The 20592-nt window shown below is 43.9% G+C and overlaps 1 protein-coding gene across 1 annotated transcript in view; it reads right to left on the reverse strand.

The window, feature by feature from the left end:
* LOC135204086 (succinyl-CoA:3-ketoacid coenzyme A transferase 1, mitochondrial-like) overlaps window positions 1-20592 on the reverse strand; it is a 142397-nt gene that overhangs the window by 50101 nt on the left and 71704 nt on the right. The window contains exons 6-7 of the mRNA XM_064234084.1: window positions 8654-8822; window positions 8163-8328 (exon numbers count right to left, since the gene is read on the reverse strand). Coding sequence (XP_064090154.1) covers window positions 8163-8328; window positions 8654-8822 — 335 coding nt within the window. The remainder of the gene's footprint in view (window positions 1-8162; window positions 8329-8653; window positions 8823-20592) is intronic.

Here is a 20592-nt window from a genome sequence, read left to right on the forward strand (position 1 = left end):
CACTGGTCCATTCTAATCATTCTTCATACAGAGCACCTTCTGTTATTTTTATCTCCTGTTCTCTTTTCTTAAGTAAGTATTCATGAATTCATCTAAGTGCTTGTATGAAAAATGTCTAATTAAGAAAAATGATATTGTTAAGATACAATAAAGTTTTGTACATACTTACCTGGCAGATATATACTTAGCTATAGACTCGGTCGTCCCGACAGAATTTCAAAACTCGCGGCACACGCGACAGGTAGGTCAGGTGATCCACCATTCCCGCCGCTGGGTGGCGGGGTCTGGAACTATTCCCGTTTTCTAAGCCATAATTTCTCTTACACCTGTCTCCTGAGGGGAGGCTGGGTGGGCATTAATCGTATATATCTGCCAGGTAAGTATGTACAAAACTTTATTGTATCTTAACAATATCATTTTTGTACAAGTAACTTACCCAGCAGATATATACTTAGCTGATTGGCACCCTTGGTGGCGGGCAAGAGACAGCTAAAAACAAAATAATACTTAACTAAATACATTAAAAAACAGGGAAAAAACAACCTATGTTCTTGGATAACATAATCCATAGTTCCTACCTTATTGGGCTGAAGACTTCATGACTACTGTCGATGAGTCTGCTTGCCTCAAGAGTTTCAACGAGGAATGAACCTATGGTTGAATAACTCTTTGGATCGTGTCAATGGGGGCTAGCCCGCTTACGCGACAGAGCCTATACTGGATCGTACCAATGGGGGCTGACCCACTTACATGGTAGAGCCTTGACCTTTTGTCATATCAATGGAGACTCGCCCTCTTACATGACAGAGTTAAGGTTATTAAACAAATCACAAAGAGCACTGAAGCCAATCCCGATCACCTGACCATGTTAGTCTTGTTACAATCTATAAATTGTAAGAGGGTCCCTATTCCCTCTGACAATTAACCAATAAAAACAACCACCAATAAACAGTAATTTAAGCCTTAAACTAAATAGGAAGGATTAGCCTCAGCCCCTTCTCCCAGCACTGAATTCGCCGAAACATACGCTCCCAGAGCAAAGCACTTTTCGTACGAAATTTTAACATCTCTTAGGTAATTCGAGGCGAACACCGAATTACATCTCCAAAATGTCGACTCTATAAGAGCCTGAAGCGACCATGTTTTGTGAAAAGCCATCGACGTAGCTATGGCTCTCACTTCATGAGCTCTCACTCTGAGAACCTTGAAATGCTCTTCTTCGCATTTAAGGTGAGCTTCCCTTATTACATCTTTTATGAAGAAATGTAAGGGCGTTCTTAGAAATCGCTCTTTTCGGATCTCTTACAGAGCACCAAAGACTTTCTTCTGTACCTTTCAGCAACTTCTTCTTCTCCAGGTAGAACTTGAGTGCCCTGACTGGACACAAAGTCCTTTCTAGTTCTCTCCCTGTTAATGAAGATATTCCTTTTATCTCAAAGCTTCTTGGCCAAGGCTTTGAGGGATTTTCATTTTTCGCTAGAAAAAATGGTTGAAAGGAGCAAATCGCTGAATCTTTCTTAAACCCCACTTTACCTTCCAAAGCTTGCAACTCGCTCACTCTCTTGGCTGTTGCTAACGCAAAAAGGAATAAAGACTTTCTTGTTAAGTCCCTAAACGAAGCTGCGTGAGACGGTACGAATTTTTCCGACATTAGGAACTTGAGGACCACATCCAAGTTCCAGCTAGGCTTCTTGATTACATGTTCTTTCGTGGTCTCAAAAGACCTTATAAGGTCATGAAGATCTTTATTGTTTGTCAGATCTATTCCTCTATGTCGAAAAACTGAGGCCAGCATACTTCTGTAACCCTTCACTGTTGAAACTGCCAGGTTACAGTCTTTTCTCAAATATAGGAGAAAATCTGCGATTTCAGTTACAGAGGTACTGGAGGAGGATATTTTCTTTTCCCTACACCACCATTTTCTTCTAAAACAAACTAACTCCCCACCTTCGACTGATATACCTTTAGAAGTGGAGACTCTTCTGGCTCTTGCAATAGCCTTCGCCACTTCTCGTGAAAAGCCCCTTGCTCTGACAAGTCCTTCGACAGTCTGAAGGCGGTCAGACTTAGAGCGGGGAGGTTTTTGTTGGAAACCTGTCGAAGTGGGTTGTTTGAGAAGATCGTTCCTTAGTGGAAGCGATCTTGGAAAATCCACTAACCACTCCAGCACCTCTGTGAACCAATCGAGAGCCGGCCAAAAGGGAGCGATGAGGGTCATTCTTGTTCCTTCCGAGCAAGCGAACTTCCTCAACACTTCTCCTACTATCTTGAAAGGAGGGAAGGCGTACGCATCCAAGCCCGTCCAATATAGCAGAAAGCTGTCTACTGCTACTGCTTGAGGATCCGAGATCGGGGAGCAATAGTTTTTCCTAATCTGTGTTATCTTGTTGGTCGCGAACAGGTCTATATTGGGCCTTCCCCACAGATGCCAAAGTTGTTGGCAAATCTGAGGATTGAGAGTCCATTCCGTGGGTAGGACTTGTTCTTTTCTGCTTAACAGATCTGCCCGGACATTTTTCTCTCCCTGCACAAACCTTGTGAGGAGAGAGATCTTCCTTTCCTGTGCCCAAATCAGCAGATCCTTTGCTGATTCGTACAGGGAAAAGGAATGCGTCCCCCCTTGCTTCTTTATATAAGCGAGGGCTGTTGTGTTGTCCGAGTGAATCTGAATCCCCAGACCTGAGACCTGTTCCTCGAAATGAACCAAAGCTAGATGAATGGCTGTTAGCTCTTTCTTGTTGATGTGCCAGGACACTTGTTCTCCTTCCCAAATGCCTGACACTTCTTGCGAACCTAGGGTCGCTCCCCACCCTGAATCTGAGGCGTCTGCAAACAACGCTAGGCGCGGGTTCTGTAAGCGAAGGGAGATTCCTTTGCTTAGTTTCTGTGGATCTAACCACCAACGGATATTCTCCTTGATCCGTTTCGAGATTGGAAAAGTCTCTCCCAGATTGTTGGACTTCCAATCCCACTTCTCCTTCAGATAAAATTGAAGGGGTCGTAGGTGAAGTCTTCCTAAGGAAACGAACTGTTCCATCGAGGAGAGGGTCCCCAGCAAGCTCATCCATTCCCTCGCGGAACAATGTTCTTTCCTTAAGAAGACTGACACCTTTTCTAGGCAGCGTTCTCCTCCTTTCCTGCGAAGGATACGCTAGAAAATCCCGAGAATCCATCTGAATCCCCAGATAGACAATACTTTGCTGGGGAGTCAGCATGGATTTCTCGTGATTTACTAAAAGTCCTAAGGACTTTGTCAACTTTAGAGTCACTAAAAGGTCCTCCAGACATTTTTTCTCCGATTGGGCTCTTATTAGCCAATCGTCCAGATATAACGAGATCCTGATCCCTTCCGGATGTAGCCAATAAGCTACATTCTTCATGATGTCCGTAAAGACTTGAGGAGCAGTCGAAAGTCCGAAGCACATCGCTCGGAACTGGAACACTTTCCCTTGGAACATGAACCTCAGATATTTCCTTGCTGCCGGATGAATTGGCACATGGAAATACGCATCCTGAAGGTCCAGGGACACCATCCTCCCGTCCCCTGGGGGGGGACGAAAAGAGCAGATAGAACAGAGGAAGACGTCTCCATTGAAAATTTCTTCTTCAAGACAAAGAAATTCAGGGCACTGACGTCTAGAACTGGTCTCCATCCCCCCGATGCTTTCGGTAACCAGGAATAGCCGATTGTAGAATCCTGGGACTGGAGATCTTGAACCAGTTCTACTGCTTCCTTGGAAATCATCTGTTCCACTGCTTGCAACATAGCAAGCTTTCGGACCGGATCCGAGTATCTGGCGGTTAACTCCCTTGGAGTTGTCGTCAAGGGAGGATTTTCCCTGAAGGGGATCAAGTATCCTTTTTTCAGGATAGAGAGGGACCAGGAGTCCGCTCCCTTCTGCGCCCAGACTTTGGCAAAGTGGAGTAGCCTGGCGCCTACTTTCGTCTGGAGGACTTGCTGTTCATCTAGACTTCCCGAAGGACCTTCTAGATGGTCTACTCTTTCTCTCTGGTCTTCGACCTCTAAGAGGGGCTCTAGAAGAGGAGGCCCCTCGAAAGGGCTGAACAAAAGAGGGTCTCTCTTTCTTCTCTATCGGCACTGCCGGCCTAAACTTCTTGGCTGAGTGCGTGAGTAGATCTTGAGTTGCCTTCTCCGTAAGAGATTTCGAAACCTCTCTAACCGTCTCTTGTGGAAAAAGTGCGGGGATAAAGGAGCAAAAAGAAGAGATGTCCTTTGCAAGGGTGATACTGCTCTTGCTAAGAAAGAGCTAAAGACAGATCTCTTCTTCAAAACTCCCGTCCCAAAAAGAGAGGCAACTTCCACAGAACCGTCCATGACCGCTCTGTCCAGGCAAGCCAGGACGCTCGAAAGTTCCTCCATGGAAACAAAATCCGTGTCCTGAGCTCTCTTCGCTAATGCTCCTAACGCCCAGTCCATAAAGTTGAAGACTTCAAGGGTTTTAAAGAGGCCCTTTAGAAGGTGGTCCAGCTCACACATGCCCCAAGTCGCCTTAGCAGACAGCAACGACTTCCTCCTAGCAGAGTCCACTAAGGAAGCAAAATCCGCATCCGCGGAAGAAGGCAGGCCTAACCCCATCGGCTCTTTGGTCTCGTACCACCTTCCTGGTTTGCCTGTTAACTTGGAAGGAGGGCAGGAAAAAACTGTCTTGCCCGCTTCCCTTCTGGAAGTCAACCACTCTGAAAAAGTTTTCAATGCCTTTTTCATACAAAGAGCGGGGCGCATCTTAACGAAGGAAGACGATTTGAGAGCTTTAGTGCTGGACATTCAAAACGGATCCTGGTGAAGGAGGGTCCGCAGGATGAAGGGAGTCTCCGAACTCCTTTAGCAGCAAAAGAGAAAGTCTCTTGTAGTCCGAAACTGCTACATCTACAGGCTCTTCGTCTTCCGATACCTGGTCCAACTGATCTACAGAAGGAGATCGTTTTGGAGTGATCTGGCTCTTCCCGGGAGAAGAACTCCTTTCCCGAGAAGGGGAGTGCGGAACATTAGCACTCCTATACGAAGAGTGAGGCTCCTGTCTGTCGGCAACACTCTTGTGCCTACTAGACTCTTGTTGTCTAGGTTCGTCGGGTTCGTGGCGCTTGCTAGGCTCCTGGCGTCCTGATTCAGGGCGCTTGAACAGATCCCCGCGTCCTGATTCCTGACGCTTAACAGGCTCTTGGCGCCCTAAACAACTTGACGCCTAACGGTACTCCTGGCGTCCTGTTTCTGGCGCCCTAACTCCTGGCGCCCTGACTCCTGACGCCCTGACTCGTGGCGCCCTGACTCCTGGCGCCCTGACTCCTGGCGCCCTGACTCCTGGCGCCCTGACTCCTGGCGCCCTGATTCCTGCCTTCTAGCAGAATCCTGACGTCCTGAATCCAGCGTTCTAAGAGGCTCTTGACGTCCTTTCTTGCGTCTTGCTGCCTCTTTGCGCCTGTCTGGCTCCTGGTCCTGAAGACCCAAGGGATCCTGATACCTAATCGGTTTTCCGGTTCCTTGTAGCTAAACCGCTCGAGACTTCTGCTCGATGCGCTGTGTCTAAGAGGGCGCTTCGGGGAAGCCAGCCTATAGGGCGAAAGGCTCTTCTCTCAGGAGAACAACTCCTATCCGACGAGTCCCTTGACGAAGGCGATAAACGCCCTGGAGATCGTGAGAGTTCTCTCCTATACGAAGAAGGACGCTTAGCGGAACTCTTCACAGGGAGCGAGACATCCTTCCTCCTTGTAGAGTCCTTAGCAAAAGAGCCTACGAGCGACGCTAACTGCTCTTGCAGATTAACCAAAAACTTCTTGGTCGGATCCTGAAGAGCAGGCTCTCTTGTCTAGTCCTCTTAGGTCCCGAAGGCCAATCCCTCGGGAAAAAAACGCTCTGGGCTGGATTTGTCAGCAGCGTCTCCTTTTAGGCGGCCCTTCCAGGACTTATCGTTCAAAGGCCGCGAACGGAGGCCGAACTCCATCCTCGTTTAGGAGAGGAAGAGTCTGAGGCCGAAAAACACTCCTTTAGGACGCCTTTTTCTGCGGCAATCCGAGGCAGCCTGGGGGGACTTAACAACAGGATCTGCCGAAGGGACGCCTGACCGTTGGGGATGTTCTGCATCCTCCCTGCGGCTTTCGACATTCCTCCTCCCCTGGTCCTGGGAGTTTGGAAGAGGTCTAGGCCTAGGAGCAATGACGCCCCCTCCACTGCACTGGGGACACTGCACAAGTCACTATCACCACTCTTACCTTGGTTTAGAGCTCGTAGCTGAGCTTGAAGTTTCTTAATTGAAGCTTTTACATTTTCCCTCTCTGATGAAGAATCTTTGGATTCAGAACAGGGAGAAGCAGCTGAGGCTAAGGGAAAATTGTTAGAAGGAGAGTTAATTTCTTGTTCTAAGGAGCAAGATCTACTAGATGACCTAGCTGAAGCCTTCCTCACTCTATCTCTCTCAAGCTTCCTAACATATGATGATAATTCCTTCCATTCAAGCTCCGTAAGGTTCTCGCATTCCACACAGGTGTTAATAAAAGAACATTCATTCTCCCTGCATTTAGCGCAAATACTATGCGGATCTAATGCCGATTTAGGCAGCCTAACCTTACAGTCTTCCCTACTGCAAACTCTAAACATAGGTGAAGCCTTAGCGTCAGACATCGTGAAAGAGTAGTCAAAACCAAAGTCGAAAAACAGTCCACAATAAGCGTATGCCAAGCCAGAGAAAAAACAGAATACGTCACCCAAAAAACCAATCCAAATTCTCGGCAAACGAGTTGAAATCCAAGATGGAGGAACGAACAATAGGTGTTGTCCGTTCAACCGACAGAGAAATTATGGCTTAGAAAACGGGAATAGTTCCAGACCACCCCGCCACCCAGCGGCGGGAATGGTGGATCACCTGACCTACCTGTCGCGTGTGCCGCGAGTTTTGAAATTCTGTCGGGACGACCGAGTCTATAGCTAAGTATATATCTGCTGGGTAAGTTACTTGTACAAAAACATTACATCATCATATTTTGTTTCCACTTTGAAAATGGTTGTCCTTATGTTCTTTCCCTTTCCTGAATGGAATGGAATATATAATTTAGACTAAAGGCCAAGCACTGGAACCTGAAGTCATTCAGTGCCAAATTGGAAACGGAGTATAATGGTTTTAAAGATGTTACAAGAGGAATGCTGTTGCACTATGAAACAACTGTTAGCACTGGGTGGAACAACAGATGAAAGAAAGAGAATATGAATGAATACAGTAAAAGGGAATGAAAGGAGTTTAGCTAAGGACTGAAGGGACTCTGAAAAGAATTTGAAGTTATGCCTACAGTGCACTGAGGGTACTATCCCCATTTGGGATTTTCTTTATTGAAACAAGCATAGTAAATATTACAAAGAATATTGGTTCTGCAGAATTTTATTCTACAAATTTAGTTAAGCACTTCAAGTAGTGCCACCAAAGTTTCTACAACCTTGCAAACTAACCACCTTAACCATTCAATACATACAAAAATACGTCATCTTATATAAAATTTCAGCCAGACCTTACAGCGAACAGCTATGGAAGGAACACCAAAGAGAAAGGACACCTCAAAGTATCCATGGAAGCCTTTATTGCAATGTACAACAGCAACCCCAGACTGATGTCACGCTTCTGCTTTCAAAAAGCGCTCTAAGCAGATTTATTATTGTGTGAAGTGAAAATCTGAGCAAAGTATTTTCATCAAACTATGCAGGAATGGATGCAGAGTACAAGGCATAAAGCACCACAGCTGAGACTGAAGTGATGCTGCTAAGAACCTTTAGTATTGTCTATGGTGTGCCATGCAAGGCACACTGTAGAAGATCCCTTTAATACTTAATGGTATTAATGTCTAAATAAATTTCAATGTAGAGAAAATCAGTTAGTGACACAAGGAGTTTACTATAATAATCTATAAGAAAATTCTACAAGTACATCATTCATAACCTTCATACCAGGTATATTCACAAAATATATTTTGAAAAATTAAATCTAGTTAAAGGAATGACAGAAAAAAAATCTAAGACTTCAGAGAAAGCAGCAGTATTAAGACAGTGAGTACAATGAATAGGATTTCATACATGAGTAGTGCTTACATAAATTAAAATTAAGGAATTAACTTTGAAGATCCCAATATTAAAAAAAAATTAATAAAAGTAGGTAACTCACCATCTGGAATATAGTTACTGGCTAGCATCGGCATTCCTATTCCAAGATTTGCATACATTCCATCTTTAAATTCAAGAGCTGCCCTTCTTACAATTCTCTCTCTCATTGCAACGGCAGGATTAGATGCTGCAGCACTCTTCTTCTTTTCCTTACGCAATGTTAAACGCTGTAACAGAAAACTTGGTAAATCAACTCCATCTGAAACTACAATATCTCCCCAAGTTTAATTTGTGGGGCTGATAATATACTACGTATAGTCATTAATCAAATTACAGAATAAATTTTAATTGGCAAGATGCTTCCAAAATATGAATAATTTTTTAATATAAAAGTGAAACTAGAGAAAAGGCTGTATTTGAGTGGGAAACATCTTTCATGAAACTTCACTACAAATGAATTCAGGTATCAACATTAATTTTCTGCAGAAGCTGAAAATAATCCAGTAATTCGATCCATTGGAATGCACGACATAGAGATGACAGTAGTCTTACCTCTATTCTCTTTTCATATTTTTCACCAAGGATGATACGATCAACATATAAAGCTGGAACATGAACACTGTCTTCTGGGATTTCTCCAGTCTCCACAATTTCTTCAACTTCAACAATTGTTGTTTTGGCAGCTTTACTCATGGGCAAATTAAAATTCCGAGCAGTTTTCCTGTGAAAGTAAGAATTCAAATTTAGTGAAAACAAAGACAAATAAAAATGATATTGTTATGATACAATAAAGTTTCATACATACTTACCTGGCATTTATATACGATAAATGGCCCACCCAGCCTCCCCGCAAGAGACAGGTGGAAGAGAGAAAATCTGATAGAAAATGGGAATGGTTCCTAGTCCTGCCACCCAGGGCAGGGCGGTAGATCACCTGACCTACCTGTAGCGAGTGCCGCGAAATTTGAATTTCTGTCGGGGACGACGGAGTCTATAGCTAAGTATATATCTGCCAGGTAAGTATGTATGAAACTTTATTGTATCATAACAATATCATTTTCATACATTCAACTTCCCTGACAGATATATACTTAGCTGATTGGCACCCTTTGGTGGAGGGTAAGAGACAGCTAACTACTGAAATAGACAGGTAAACAACATATGTTGTAGGTATTTATAGACCTTGGTTCCTACCTGATTAGGCGGAAGACTTCATGGCTACTGCCTAGGAGTCTGCTTCGCCTCAAGAGCCTTAGCGAGATATTGATCTGTGGCCAAGAGTTCTTGTGGGTCTGTCGATGGGGTCTTATCCACTTACTCGGCAGAGCCTAACTGGCATTTGTCAATGGGTGCTAATCCACTAACATGACAACACGCATTATTTAAGGAGCACACAACCGATCCCGATCACCCGAACCTAACACCTGTGTTAGTTCTAAGATTGTCAAGAGTTATCCCCCAAACTCCTCACAAACAACCAATAACTCGAATCACACAGTAATGACGCAAACATTAAAGTACCAAAAAAAAAAATTTTTGTACCCCTCTATTAGTCAGATACAACCCGAATTCCTTACTGAGCAAAAGTGACGGCCGCCTGTGTGACATCTAGCACTCTTGCCAGCAGGAAGTCAAGAACATATCCAACAAGAGGGTCACGCACGTATAAATAAATTAAGGATCGGTGCTTGCTCCCATACCCAGGACCGTATCCACTGACACAAACGGACCTAGAGAAAAGCATTTCTCGTAAGTTACCCGAACGTCTTTCAAGTAATGAGATGCAAAAACTGAATTGCATCTCCAATATGTCGCTTCCAAGATATCCTTTAGAGACATATTTCTTTGAAATGCAAGTGACGTCGCGACTGCTCTAACTTCATGAGCTTTTACTCTCAAAAGTTTAAAGGAGTCATCTGGGCAGTTATTATGCGCCTCCGTTATAACACTTCTAACAAAGAAGGCCAAGGCATTTTTTGACATAGGTCTTTTCGGGTCTTTTACAGAGCACCATAGACCTTGTTGAGAACCCCCATCTGCTTCTTTCTATCCAGGTAGAATTTTAGTGCTCTGACTGGGCAAAGGGACCTTTCTGCCTCCCTACCTACTAGGTTAGACAAGCCTTTTACTTCGAAGCTCCTGGGCCAGGGCTTTGAAGGATTTTCGTTCTTCGCTAGAAAACGAGTCTGAAACAAACAGATGGCTGCGTCTCCTTTAAAACCCACACGAGACTCTAGGGCGTGCAGCTCACTAATTCTTTTTGCCGTAGCGAGGGACAACAGAAACAAACACTTTCTTGTAATGTCTCGAAAGGAGGCAAGATGAGGAAGTTCGAACTTTTCCAAAGTCAGGAATCTCAGGACTACGTCCAGATTACAGCTCGGAGCTCTTGGTTCCCTTGACTTTGAAGTCTCGAAAGACCGAATTAGATCGTGCAGATCCTTATTGTCAGCCAATTCTAGGCCTCTATTCCTGAATACGGCTGAAAGCATACTTCTGTATCCCTTTATGGTGGAAACAGAAAGGTGTGATTCCTCCTTCAGGAAAAGAAAGAAATCGGCAATTTCGGTCACAGAGGTATTGGAGGAGGACAGCTTCTTCGACCTACACCATCTCCTGAACACCTCCCACTTCAACTGATATACTCGCACTGTAGAAAATCTGCGGGCTCTAGCGATTGCGCTTGCAGCCTTGCGAGAAAAGCCCCTCGCTCTGATGAGTCTTTCGATAGTCGAAAGGCAGTCAGAGCAAGAGCGGGGAGGTTTTGACGATACCTCTCGAAGTGGGGTTGTTTGAGCAGATCTGTCCTGTTTGGAAGAGACCTGGGGAAGTCCACCGTCCACTCCATTACCTCTGTGAACCAATCTCGAGCGGGCCAAAATGGGGCTATCAGTGTCATCCTTGTCCCCTTTGAGGCCACAAACTTTCTGAGCACTTCCCCCCGGATCTTGAATGGGGGAAAGGCGTATACATCTAGGCCCGACCAATCTAGGAGAAGGGCGTCGACTGCGAATGCTCTGGGGTCCTCTACCAACGAGCAGAAGATGTCTATCCTTTTGGAGAGGAACGTGGCGAACAGGTCTATTTGAGGTCTCCCCCAAAGAGACCAGAGACCCTGACACACTTCTGAGTGGAGGGTCCATTCTGTGGGAAGGACCTGGTACCTCCTGCTCAGCCTGTCCGCTCTCACGTTCCTCTCTCCCTGGAAAAATCTTGTCAGGAGAATAATATTCCTTTGATGTGCCCAGACTAGAAGGTCTCTCGTTAATTCATAGAGGAAGAACGAGTGCGTCCCGCCTTGTTTCCGTATGTAAGCCAGAGCGGTGGTGTTGTCTGAGTTTACCTGAACTACCCCGTCTCTGACTATCGACTCGAAGCCCCTGAGAGCAAGTTGTATGGCTAAGAGCTCCTTGCAGTTGATGTGCCATGACACCTGTTCTTCTGTCCAGGTGCCTGACACTTCTCTTGTTCCTAAAGTTGCTCCCCAACCCGTCTCTTAAGCGTCGGAATACAACACTTGGTTTGGGTTCCGAATTTCCAGGGACACACCTCTGTTTTCCTCTAGAGGGGGCAACCACCACTTAAAGTGATCTTTCACCTCTACAGGAATCGGAAATGTGTCTGTGAGCTGTCCTGTCTTCCAGTTCCAAACCCTTTTTAGGAAGAATTGCAGGGGACAAAGATGAAGTCTTCCTAGCGGAAAGAACTGTTCCAGCGAGGAAAGGGTCCCCAGAAGGCTCAACCATTCCCTCGCTGAACTGCGCTCCTTCCCTAAGAAGCTGGAGACTTTTACGCAACCTTTTGTGAGTCTCTCCTGAGAAGGAAAAACTTGAAAACCCCGAGAATCCATCCGAATCCCCAGATAAACCATGTTCTGGCTGGGGATCATCTGAGATTTCTCGAGGTTTACGAGTAATCCTAGTGACCTTATCAGGTCTAGTGTCGTTGTAAGGTCCTCCAAACACTGTCTCTCCGATCTGGCTCTGATGAGCCAGTCGTCTAGGTAGAGGGAAATGTTTATTCCCTTTAGGTGAAGCCATTTTGCCACATTCTTCATCAAGCTCGTGAAAACCTGAGGAGCTGTAGACAGGCCGAAACACAAGGCCCTGAACTGATAGATCCTTACCTCCATCATGAAACGAAGGTACTTCTTCGACGAAGGATGAATTGGGACGTGGAAATAGGCATCCTGAAGATCGAAAGATACCATCCAGTCTCCTTGGCGTAGGGCTGAAAGGACTGATGCAGATGTTTCCATACTGAACTTCTCCTTCTCCACATATCTGTTCAGTGCACTTACATCTAGGACTGGTCTCCATCCCCCCGAAGCCTTCGAGACTAGAAAAAGGCGATTGTAAAATCCCGGGGAGTTGTGATCCAGTACTAGTTCGATTGCCCTCTTGTCCCACATTTGTTCCACCATTTGTAGAAGAGTATCCCTCAGTACGGGGTCCTTGTATCTGGCGGACAGTTCCTGAGGTGTTGACGTCAGGGGAGGACTGTCCTTGAAGGGGATGTAATATCCCTTCTAACCGACAGCGACCAGGTGACGGCTCCTATCCGTGCCCAGGCTTCCGCAAATCCCTGTAGCCTGGCACCTACTGGTGTTTGGAGGATCTTGATCTCATTTTCCCTTTTTAAAGGGTCGGAAGGAAGCTCTTCCTCGCTTTTCTGTAACCTTCCTTTTGGAGAGTGCTCTAGAAGGAGGGCCTCCACGAAAGGGCTGTTGAGATGTACGAGCCCCTTTCTTTTCTTCAATGACTACAGGTCTGTTCTTCTTAGAAGTTTGTAAAGCGGCTCTCTGCGAGGGAGAGACGGCTTTAGTAAAAAATGAACTAAAAACCGCTCTCTTTTTTTAAAATTCCCGCTCCAAAGAGAGTGGTGACTTCTGCCCGTCAGTCTGGCGAGAGGCATACAAAACACCGTCCTCCCCAGTTCCTTCTTCGATTTTATCCAGGAACTGAGAGACTGGAGAGCCCTCTTCATCGAAATGGCTGGTCTCATTTTAAGGAAGGATGACGACTTCAAAGCTTTAGCACTCGAAAAGAGAGAGCGAGGAGAAGGAGGAGCGGCTGGGGTCAGAGTGTCTCCATATTCTTTAAGAAGTAGTGCTGTGAGAACCTTATAATTAGACAGTCCTTCTCTATTTGGAGCCTCTTCTTCTGAAACTTCCTCTAGCTCGAGAGGGTCAGAAGGAGATTGATCCCTTTTGTCGTATGTTTCTTCCTTCGACCTCACTCTTTCCGAAGGCGAAGGACTTCTAATAGGTGAGGGACTAAGTGACATCGCCTCTCTATGTCCAATAACTGGCGAATCTTGCCTAGCTGGCGCCTGGGGCCTGTCTGGCTCCTCGCGCCTGGTTGGTGCCTTGCTCCTGGCTGGCACCCTGCGCCTGGTTGGCGTCTGGCGCCTGGAAGGATCCTGGTTGTTATCTGGCGCCTTGCGCCTGGTTGGCTCTTCACGCCCTGCTAGAACTTCTCTCTTGGTAGGCGAATCACTTTCGGATGATGCCTGGCGCCTCTTCTTCTTCCTCTCGCCTGTCCAATGCTTCGTTCCCAACAGAGACGGCCACCTGTGCGACATCTCCCCTGGAGGGTTCGTTGCGCCTGGCAGGAGATCGGCGTCTAGACAACCTCTTGATAGGCAGCTTGTCCTTTCTACAAGGACTCCCACCAAAGAAGCTAACTATTCCTGTACATTTAACAGGATCTTCTTGGTCGACGCCTCTCTTTCCTTTTCATAAGGAGGAGAGGGCGATCTGGAAGGCGCCTGAGGTTCCCTTGCAGCAAAGGGAGCCGAAACATCTTTCCTAGCTCTCTTGATAACCAAGGGAGCTTCTTCTTCTGAAAAGCGCTCGGGGCTAGAATTAAAAGCAGGCTCTTTCCAGTTCCTTTTCAAGGGGCAAGACAGATTTGTGTCTTTCCACCCGCGCTTCGGCGAGGGAGATCCTGAAGAAGAGAAGCACTCACGCAGGACGCTTTTTCTATAGCGGTCCCTGGCAGTCTGAGGCGATACAGAGCCTGCCGAAGAGACGCCTGACCGGTGGGGAATCTCCACAACCTCCGTAAGGCTTTCGACATTCCTTCTCCTCTGGGCCAGGGAGCTTGGAAGAGGTCTAGGCCTGGGAGTGTCAGAGCCGATCAGACGCCCCCTCCACTACACTGGGAACACTTACATCACTTGAAATATCAAAATCACTCTGCTTACCTTCCAAAGCCGCCATTTTGACTTGCATCCTTTGAAGGGTAGCTTTCAGGTCTGCAATTTCCGATGCAGAATCTGTCGGATTTGCAAACTGTAAATGGCCTGATACAGAGGGAGAATAATTTATATTATGAGGAGAAGCTACAGAACTAGATAAAGGTTCATTAGACCTAGATCTACTTAGGCTTTTAGAAGCCGCTTTCCTCACTCTCTCTCTCTCTAACTTCTTCAAGTAAGAAGTTAGAGTCTTCCATTCTTCAGCACTCAACCTTTCACACTCATTACAGGTGTTAGCCAAAGAACGTTCAACAACTCTACAACGTCGGCATACAGTGTGAGGATCTACCGATGCCTTCGGCATCCTCACCTTGCAGCCTTCATTCACACACACTCTCACACCAACACTCGAGTCATACATTCTTAAGAAAAATCCAAAAGCAAGTCCAGAAACAAGTCCACGATAGCGAATGCCAATAGTACAACGATCCAAGTACGTCACCAAAAGTCGGCCGAAAGAAGATCAATTGCGTTGAAAAAAGAATTCCAGTCAGGAGGTAGTAACAACAATGTTGACACCACCGGCAACAGAGAAAATCTGATAGAAAACGGGAATGGTTCCTAGTTCTGCCACCCAGGGCAGGGCGGTAGATCACCTGACCTACCTGTAGCGAGTGCCGCGAAATTTGAATTTCTGTCGGGGACGACGGAGTCTATAGCTAAGTATATATCTGTCAGGGAAGTTGAATGTATGAAACTAAGCAAATAATGTGCTGTAACTCACATCTATGGCTGAGACAAACCATGAACCTTAGGAAGAAAAAATATACTTTTTCATAATAAAATTTATAATTTGGATACTTACCTGCTGTTGAAATTAGCTTACGTCTCTGCTCCAATTGGCAAGTCAACAATCAAACAAAAGATTGAATCACTGCCCAGATGACTGGATAGTACACCTGTTTTCCACCATGTGTTTTTCGAATGTATTAGCTCATCAGAATTCTCCTTGACAGCCTGCTAATTTGTTGGGAGGCTGAGTGGGGTCTACTTTAACAGTAGGTAAGTATCCAAAAAATACATTTTATTATGAAAATTTATATCATTTGGGATGCCTCTTACCTACAGTTGAAGTTACCTGATTACAACATTGAGAAGAGGATGGTGGGTAGTGCAGCTAGGTAAAATCTACTCAGCCAATTCCACCAAAGGTTTCTTGCATGAAACCCAAAACATTCTTGCCTGATCTGGAATCCTTTCTGGATCTTATTACCCCCAGAAGTTGAACCCCTCATGGAGCAAGGCTCTCGTGTGTGTGCAGTGAAGAGCAGCCTTATAGATAAAACTGCTTCAATTCAGCCAAAATGAAACAGGAGTGGAGTGAGGGGATCCCTGTGCCTGGGTCCAGAAGCCCTATAAGACACGTCACTAAAAATAAATACTTACTTTATGATAAAAATGTATGCTTCTATACAATATATATGTACCTCCAGCTCTCCAAAATGTTAAGAGCTGGGATTTAAAACAAAGAGCCTAAAGGTTTGCTCTTTCTTCAGTTCAGGAAATGACTACCCTGCTACTAGTAGCAGACTAAGGGGTTTACTGTCTTCAAACACAATTCTGCATACTTAAGTAGTGAAAGGTAGTGAGAGGGCAAAACCAAATTGCACTTCTATTGCAGCACATTAAATCCTATCCTCAAGCAAAACATTGTCCTAACACTAAAACTAGTTGCAACAGCTCTCAAATGATCAATGTTCACTTTTAATAAAGGTAAAAAGTGTGTGACTGAGGTTGTACTGGTTTGAAAAAATGTCTCCTGCATGCCCACCAGAACACCTGATCTTTCTTTTGGAAAATCACTAAAAGCATGCTGGAAAAACCAAAAGGCATGGGGACAGACACATAAAGTTATTAAGTTTCAATGTGTCCAACAATGGCTGCCAATCTCCAGTTGCTTATGGAGCTAGGAAAAGTTGCAACCTCCTACTATAGAACGAGACATCTGCTGGAGAAGACAAATGAACAGGTGACTAAACCAGTGGAGAATAACCTGAAAGGAAAAATAACACTCTTCACTGTCCCAACAACGTAAAGTTCTGCTCGTAAGTCTCTCCAAGCATACCACGACCCTTGCAATTGGCCGTCTACCAGAAACTGAGGGCTGAACTTAACCTGGAAAGGTATAAAACAGAGTAGTTGCATTGCATCCATGACCGGATGAAAGGGTTTGTCTGAAGAGACTCAGCTGAGTCCACATGAATCAGCTAAGTGAAAAAAAATGAGATGCCAAAGGAAAATGGGGAATGTTGGGAGGCAGGGGAAGAGGAGCTACAACTCTCCTGCCTTATCAGAAATGAGTCAACATAGTACTTGAAAACATTCTCATACAGCACTTCCTTTGAAACCTATGTAACCAGAATAATATCTAGCCCGGAAACAACAGAAGATACTATAATAATGGTAGATCTGGAAAGGGAAACATTAAGCAAGGTACTAGTAGTAAGAGATCTGCTGATAGCCTGTAAAGAACGAACAAGTGCATTTTGATAGAAAAAAAAGAGGAATAGGCTAGCAGACAAGGACTTCAAATATAAGAATAAGTAAAACTCACTACACACATTTTTAATACATACAGTAGGGCCTCGATAATCACGGGGATAGGGCCCAGAACCCCCCGTGATAAGTAAATACCCGTGTTATCCTGATACCACCTAAAAATTGCTGTTTTAAACTGCCCTACTTTAAATAATTAACCCACCCAAGACCACTATTTCAATGTTTATAAACTGCCTACTTTAGTTCAAGCCCCACCAAAATATGTCTCAACTATCACCTTAAACTAAATTCAAGACAGTTTCAAAGTTATTCTTTCCTATCTTCAATTTCCCCTTCATGAGATCAGCAAACAAAAGTATATTACCTAACAATTCCTTTCCATTTTCATGATTTGGCTGCTGCACCAAACTAAAAGTACATAGTATATCTATTTTGTGAATGAACATATTTATGATAAAAACACATGATTTACTGTAAAGATTACAGCACCCAACTATAATATTAATGTATAAACAGCAAAATACAGCAATAAAAATCTAGTTTTGTCTTTTGTTTACGTTTAGAATCAGCTGATGGACGTTTATTACCGAAAGAATTATTTTGGAAAACAATTTAGTTGCCAAAAGAAATGAATTTATTAATGGAATTATTATTATCATTAACTTTGTATATAATAGTTTATGGTATTATGATTCAGTAATTCATATATAGAGAGAGAGAGAGAGATGAGAGAGAGAGAGAGAGAGAGAGAGAGAGAGAGAGAGAGAGAGAGAGAGAGAGAGAGAGAGAGAGAGAGGAGAGCAGCTTGGGAGAAGTACTGTTGAATAGCTTGAGAGACCAGCTTAGGACGAGCGTACTGATACTAGCTTAGCTCGAGAAATAAATAATGAAATCTGTATTTGAAATATTTTTATGGTGATAAGAAATAAACAGGATAGTGATAAGATTTCTCTTGTATACTGTTTATAAATGTGATTAATCATTATTCAACTAAAAAAGTTGTATTGAAGCAGTTTTCGTAAATCACAGAAAGAATAAAAGGACCTTTTTGTTCTTTTCTTACGATAATAATGATCAGTTATTATAGTTTTTTCTGCAAGTGTAAAATAAAGAGAGAGGAGAGAGAGAGAGGGGGGCGGGTAGAGAGAGAGAAGAAGAGGAGAATAGAGAGGAGAAGAAGAGAGAGAGAGAGAGAGGGGCGGGATGAGATTACTGGTTGAATAGCTTTAAGACCAGCTTAGGACGAGTACTCTTACTAGTTTTAGCTTGAGAAATACAAAATGAAATTTTGTATTTTGGAAATATTTTTATGGTGGATAAGAATTAAAACATTGGATAGATAGATATTCTCTTGTAATACGTTTATATGGTTGATAATCATTTTTTGAGTCAACTATAAAAGTGTATTGAAGCAGTTTCGTAAATCACAGAAAGAATAAAAAGACCTTTTTGTTCTTTTAATTACGATAATAGTAGATCAAAGTATTATAGTTTTTTTTCTGCCGAGTGATAAAAGAGAGAGAGAGAGAGAGAGAGAGAGAGAGAGAGAGAGAGAGAGAGAGAGAGAGAGAAATTTGCTATTTACATTCATAGTATTTGAACATTGTAAATGAGTGTATCCTAAAAATCATTAAGTTATGAAAAGAAGAAGAAAACACAGTAATTAGTGAATCTTGCTCTATGATAAAATTCGCGATTTTGTTAATTTTCCGGGATATACGTAGTATTTGGCGGGCTCCACAAAAAAGTAAGTGATTTATGACAGAATTTAGAGGATACTTACGTAAAAATGCATCGGTAGTTTGTTGAACGGTGTAACCACTATCATATTGTGTACGAACGAGACTAGGTTTGGTGACGTCACAGTGGTCATACGTATTTTTTTTCGTGAATGAATATACATTTATGATTAAAAAAAAAGATGTTACTGTACTGCTTAGAGTACCATACTGTAATATTAATGTAATCACATCAAACTAAAGTAATCGTTGCATGCTGTAAAAATATAAAGTGTATTTTTGTCTTTTGAAAAATGCATTCCCCAAGGAATTATTCCTTGAAATGACAATTTGTCCAAAAATGATATTGTCATGTTACAATAAAGTTTTATACATACTTACCTGACAGATATATACTTAGCTATAGACTCCGTCGTCTCCGACAGAATTTCAAATTTCGCGGCACACGCTACAGGTAGGTCAGGTGATCTACCGCCCTGCCCTGGGTGGCAGGACATAGGGAACCATACCCCGTTTTTTCTAATCAGAATTCTTCTCTTCCACCTGTCTCCTGCGGGGAGGTCTGGGTGGGCTATTAATCGTATATATCTGTCAGGTAAGTATGTATAAAACTTTATTGTAACATGACAATATCATTTTTATACATTCAACTTCCCTGCCAGATATTACTTAGCTGATTAGCAAGCACCCATTGGTGGTGGGTAAGAGACAGCTAACTACTGAAATAGACAGGTAAACAACATATGTTGTAGGTATTTATAAAACCTTGGTTCCTACCTTATTAGGTCGAAGACTTCGCGGCTACTGCCTTGTAGTCTGCTTAGCCTCAAGAGCCTCAGCGAGATAATGATCTATGGCTAGAGTTTTCTGGGTCTGCCAATGGGGTCTTATCCACTTACTCGGCAGAGCCTAAAGGGCCTTTGTCATTGGGTGCTATTCCACTTACATGACAATACACCTTGTTCAAGGAGCACAAAACCGATCCCGATCACCTGATCCTAACATCCATGTTAGTTCTAAGATTGTAAGGAGTCATCCCCGAACTCCTCACAAACAACCAAAAAACTCGAAACATAATTACACTTTCATTACAAATATACAAAAAAAAAAAATTTTTGTACTCCCCTACTAGTCATACATAACCCTTGATCGCCTACCAGCAATGACACTCTGCTCCCGTGCGACAGTAGTGAGCTTGCTACTAGAAAACCAAGCACATATCTGACGAAGAGGGTTTATGTACGATAAAAAACACACAAATTAAGGATCAGTCTTTGCTCCAAGACCCAGTACTGTATCTGCTGATACAAAAGGACCTAGCGAGAAGCACTTCTCATAGGTCACTCTCACGTCCTTCAGATAATGAGATGCAAAACACTGAATTGCACCTCCAATATGTAGTCTCCGATGATATTCTTCAGAGACATATTCTTTTGGAACGCCAAAGACGTTGCTACTGCTCTTACTTCATGCGTCTTGACCTTTAGAAGACCGAAGGATGCCTCAGAGCAGTTCTTGTGAGCGTCCGTAATAACGCTTCTCACAAAGAAAGCCAAGGCGTTCTTGACATGAGTCGTTTGGGGTTCTTCACTGCACACCAAAGACCTTGTTGACAAGCTCCCATCTGTCTCTTCCTCTCTAAATAGAAGTTTAAGAGCTCTCACTGGACAGGAGATCTCTCTATCTCTCTGCCTACAAGGTTAGATAGGCCTTTTACCTCAAAACTTCTGGGTCAAGGTTTTGATGGGTTTTCGTTCTTTGCCAGAAACATTGTCTGGAAAGAACAGATGGCCGCATCTCCTTTGAACCCCACCGTGGAATCCAGAGCGTGTAATTCGCTCGTCCTCTTGGCTGTAGCGAGAGCACCCCAGAACAAGCATTTCCTAGTGACGTCGCGGAAGGAGCCAGATGTAAAGGTTCGAATTTGTCCGATGAAAGGAATTTCAGGACCACGTCTAGATTCCAACTAGGTGTTCTAGGAGTAGCTGCTTT

This window comes from Macrobrachium nipponense, chromosome 44, assembly GCF_015104395.2.
Source record: "Macrobrachium nipponense isolate FS-2020 chromosome 44, ASM1510439v2, whole genome shotgun sequence".
Classification (NCBI taxonomy): Eukaryota; Metazoa; Arthropoda; class Malacostraca; order Decapoda; family Palaemonidae; genus Macrobrachium; species Macrobrachium nipponense.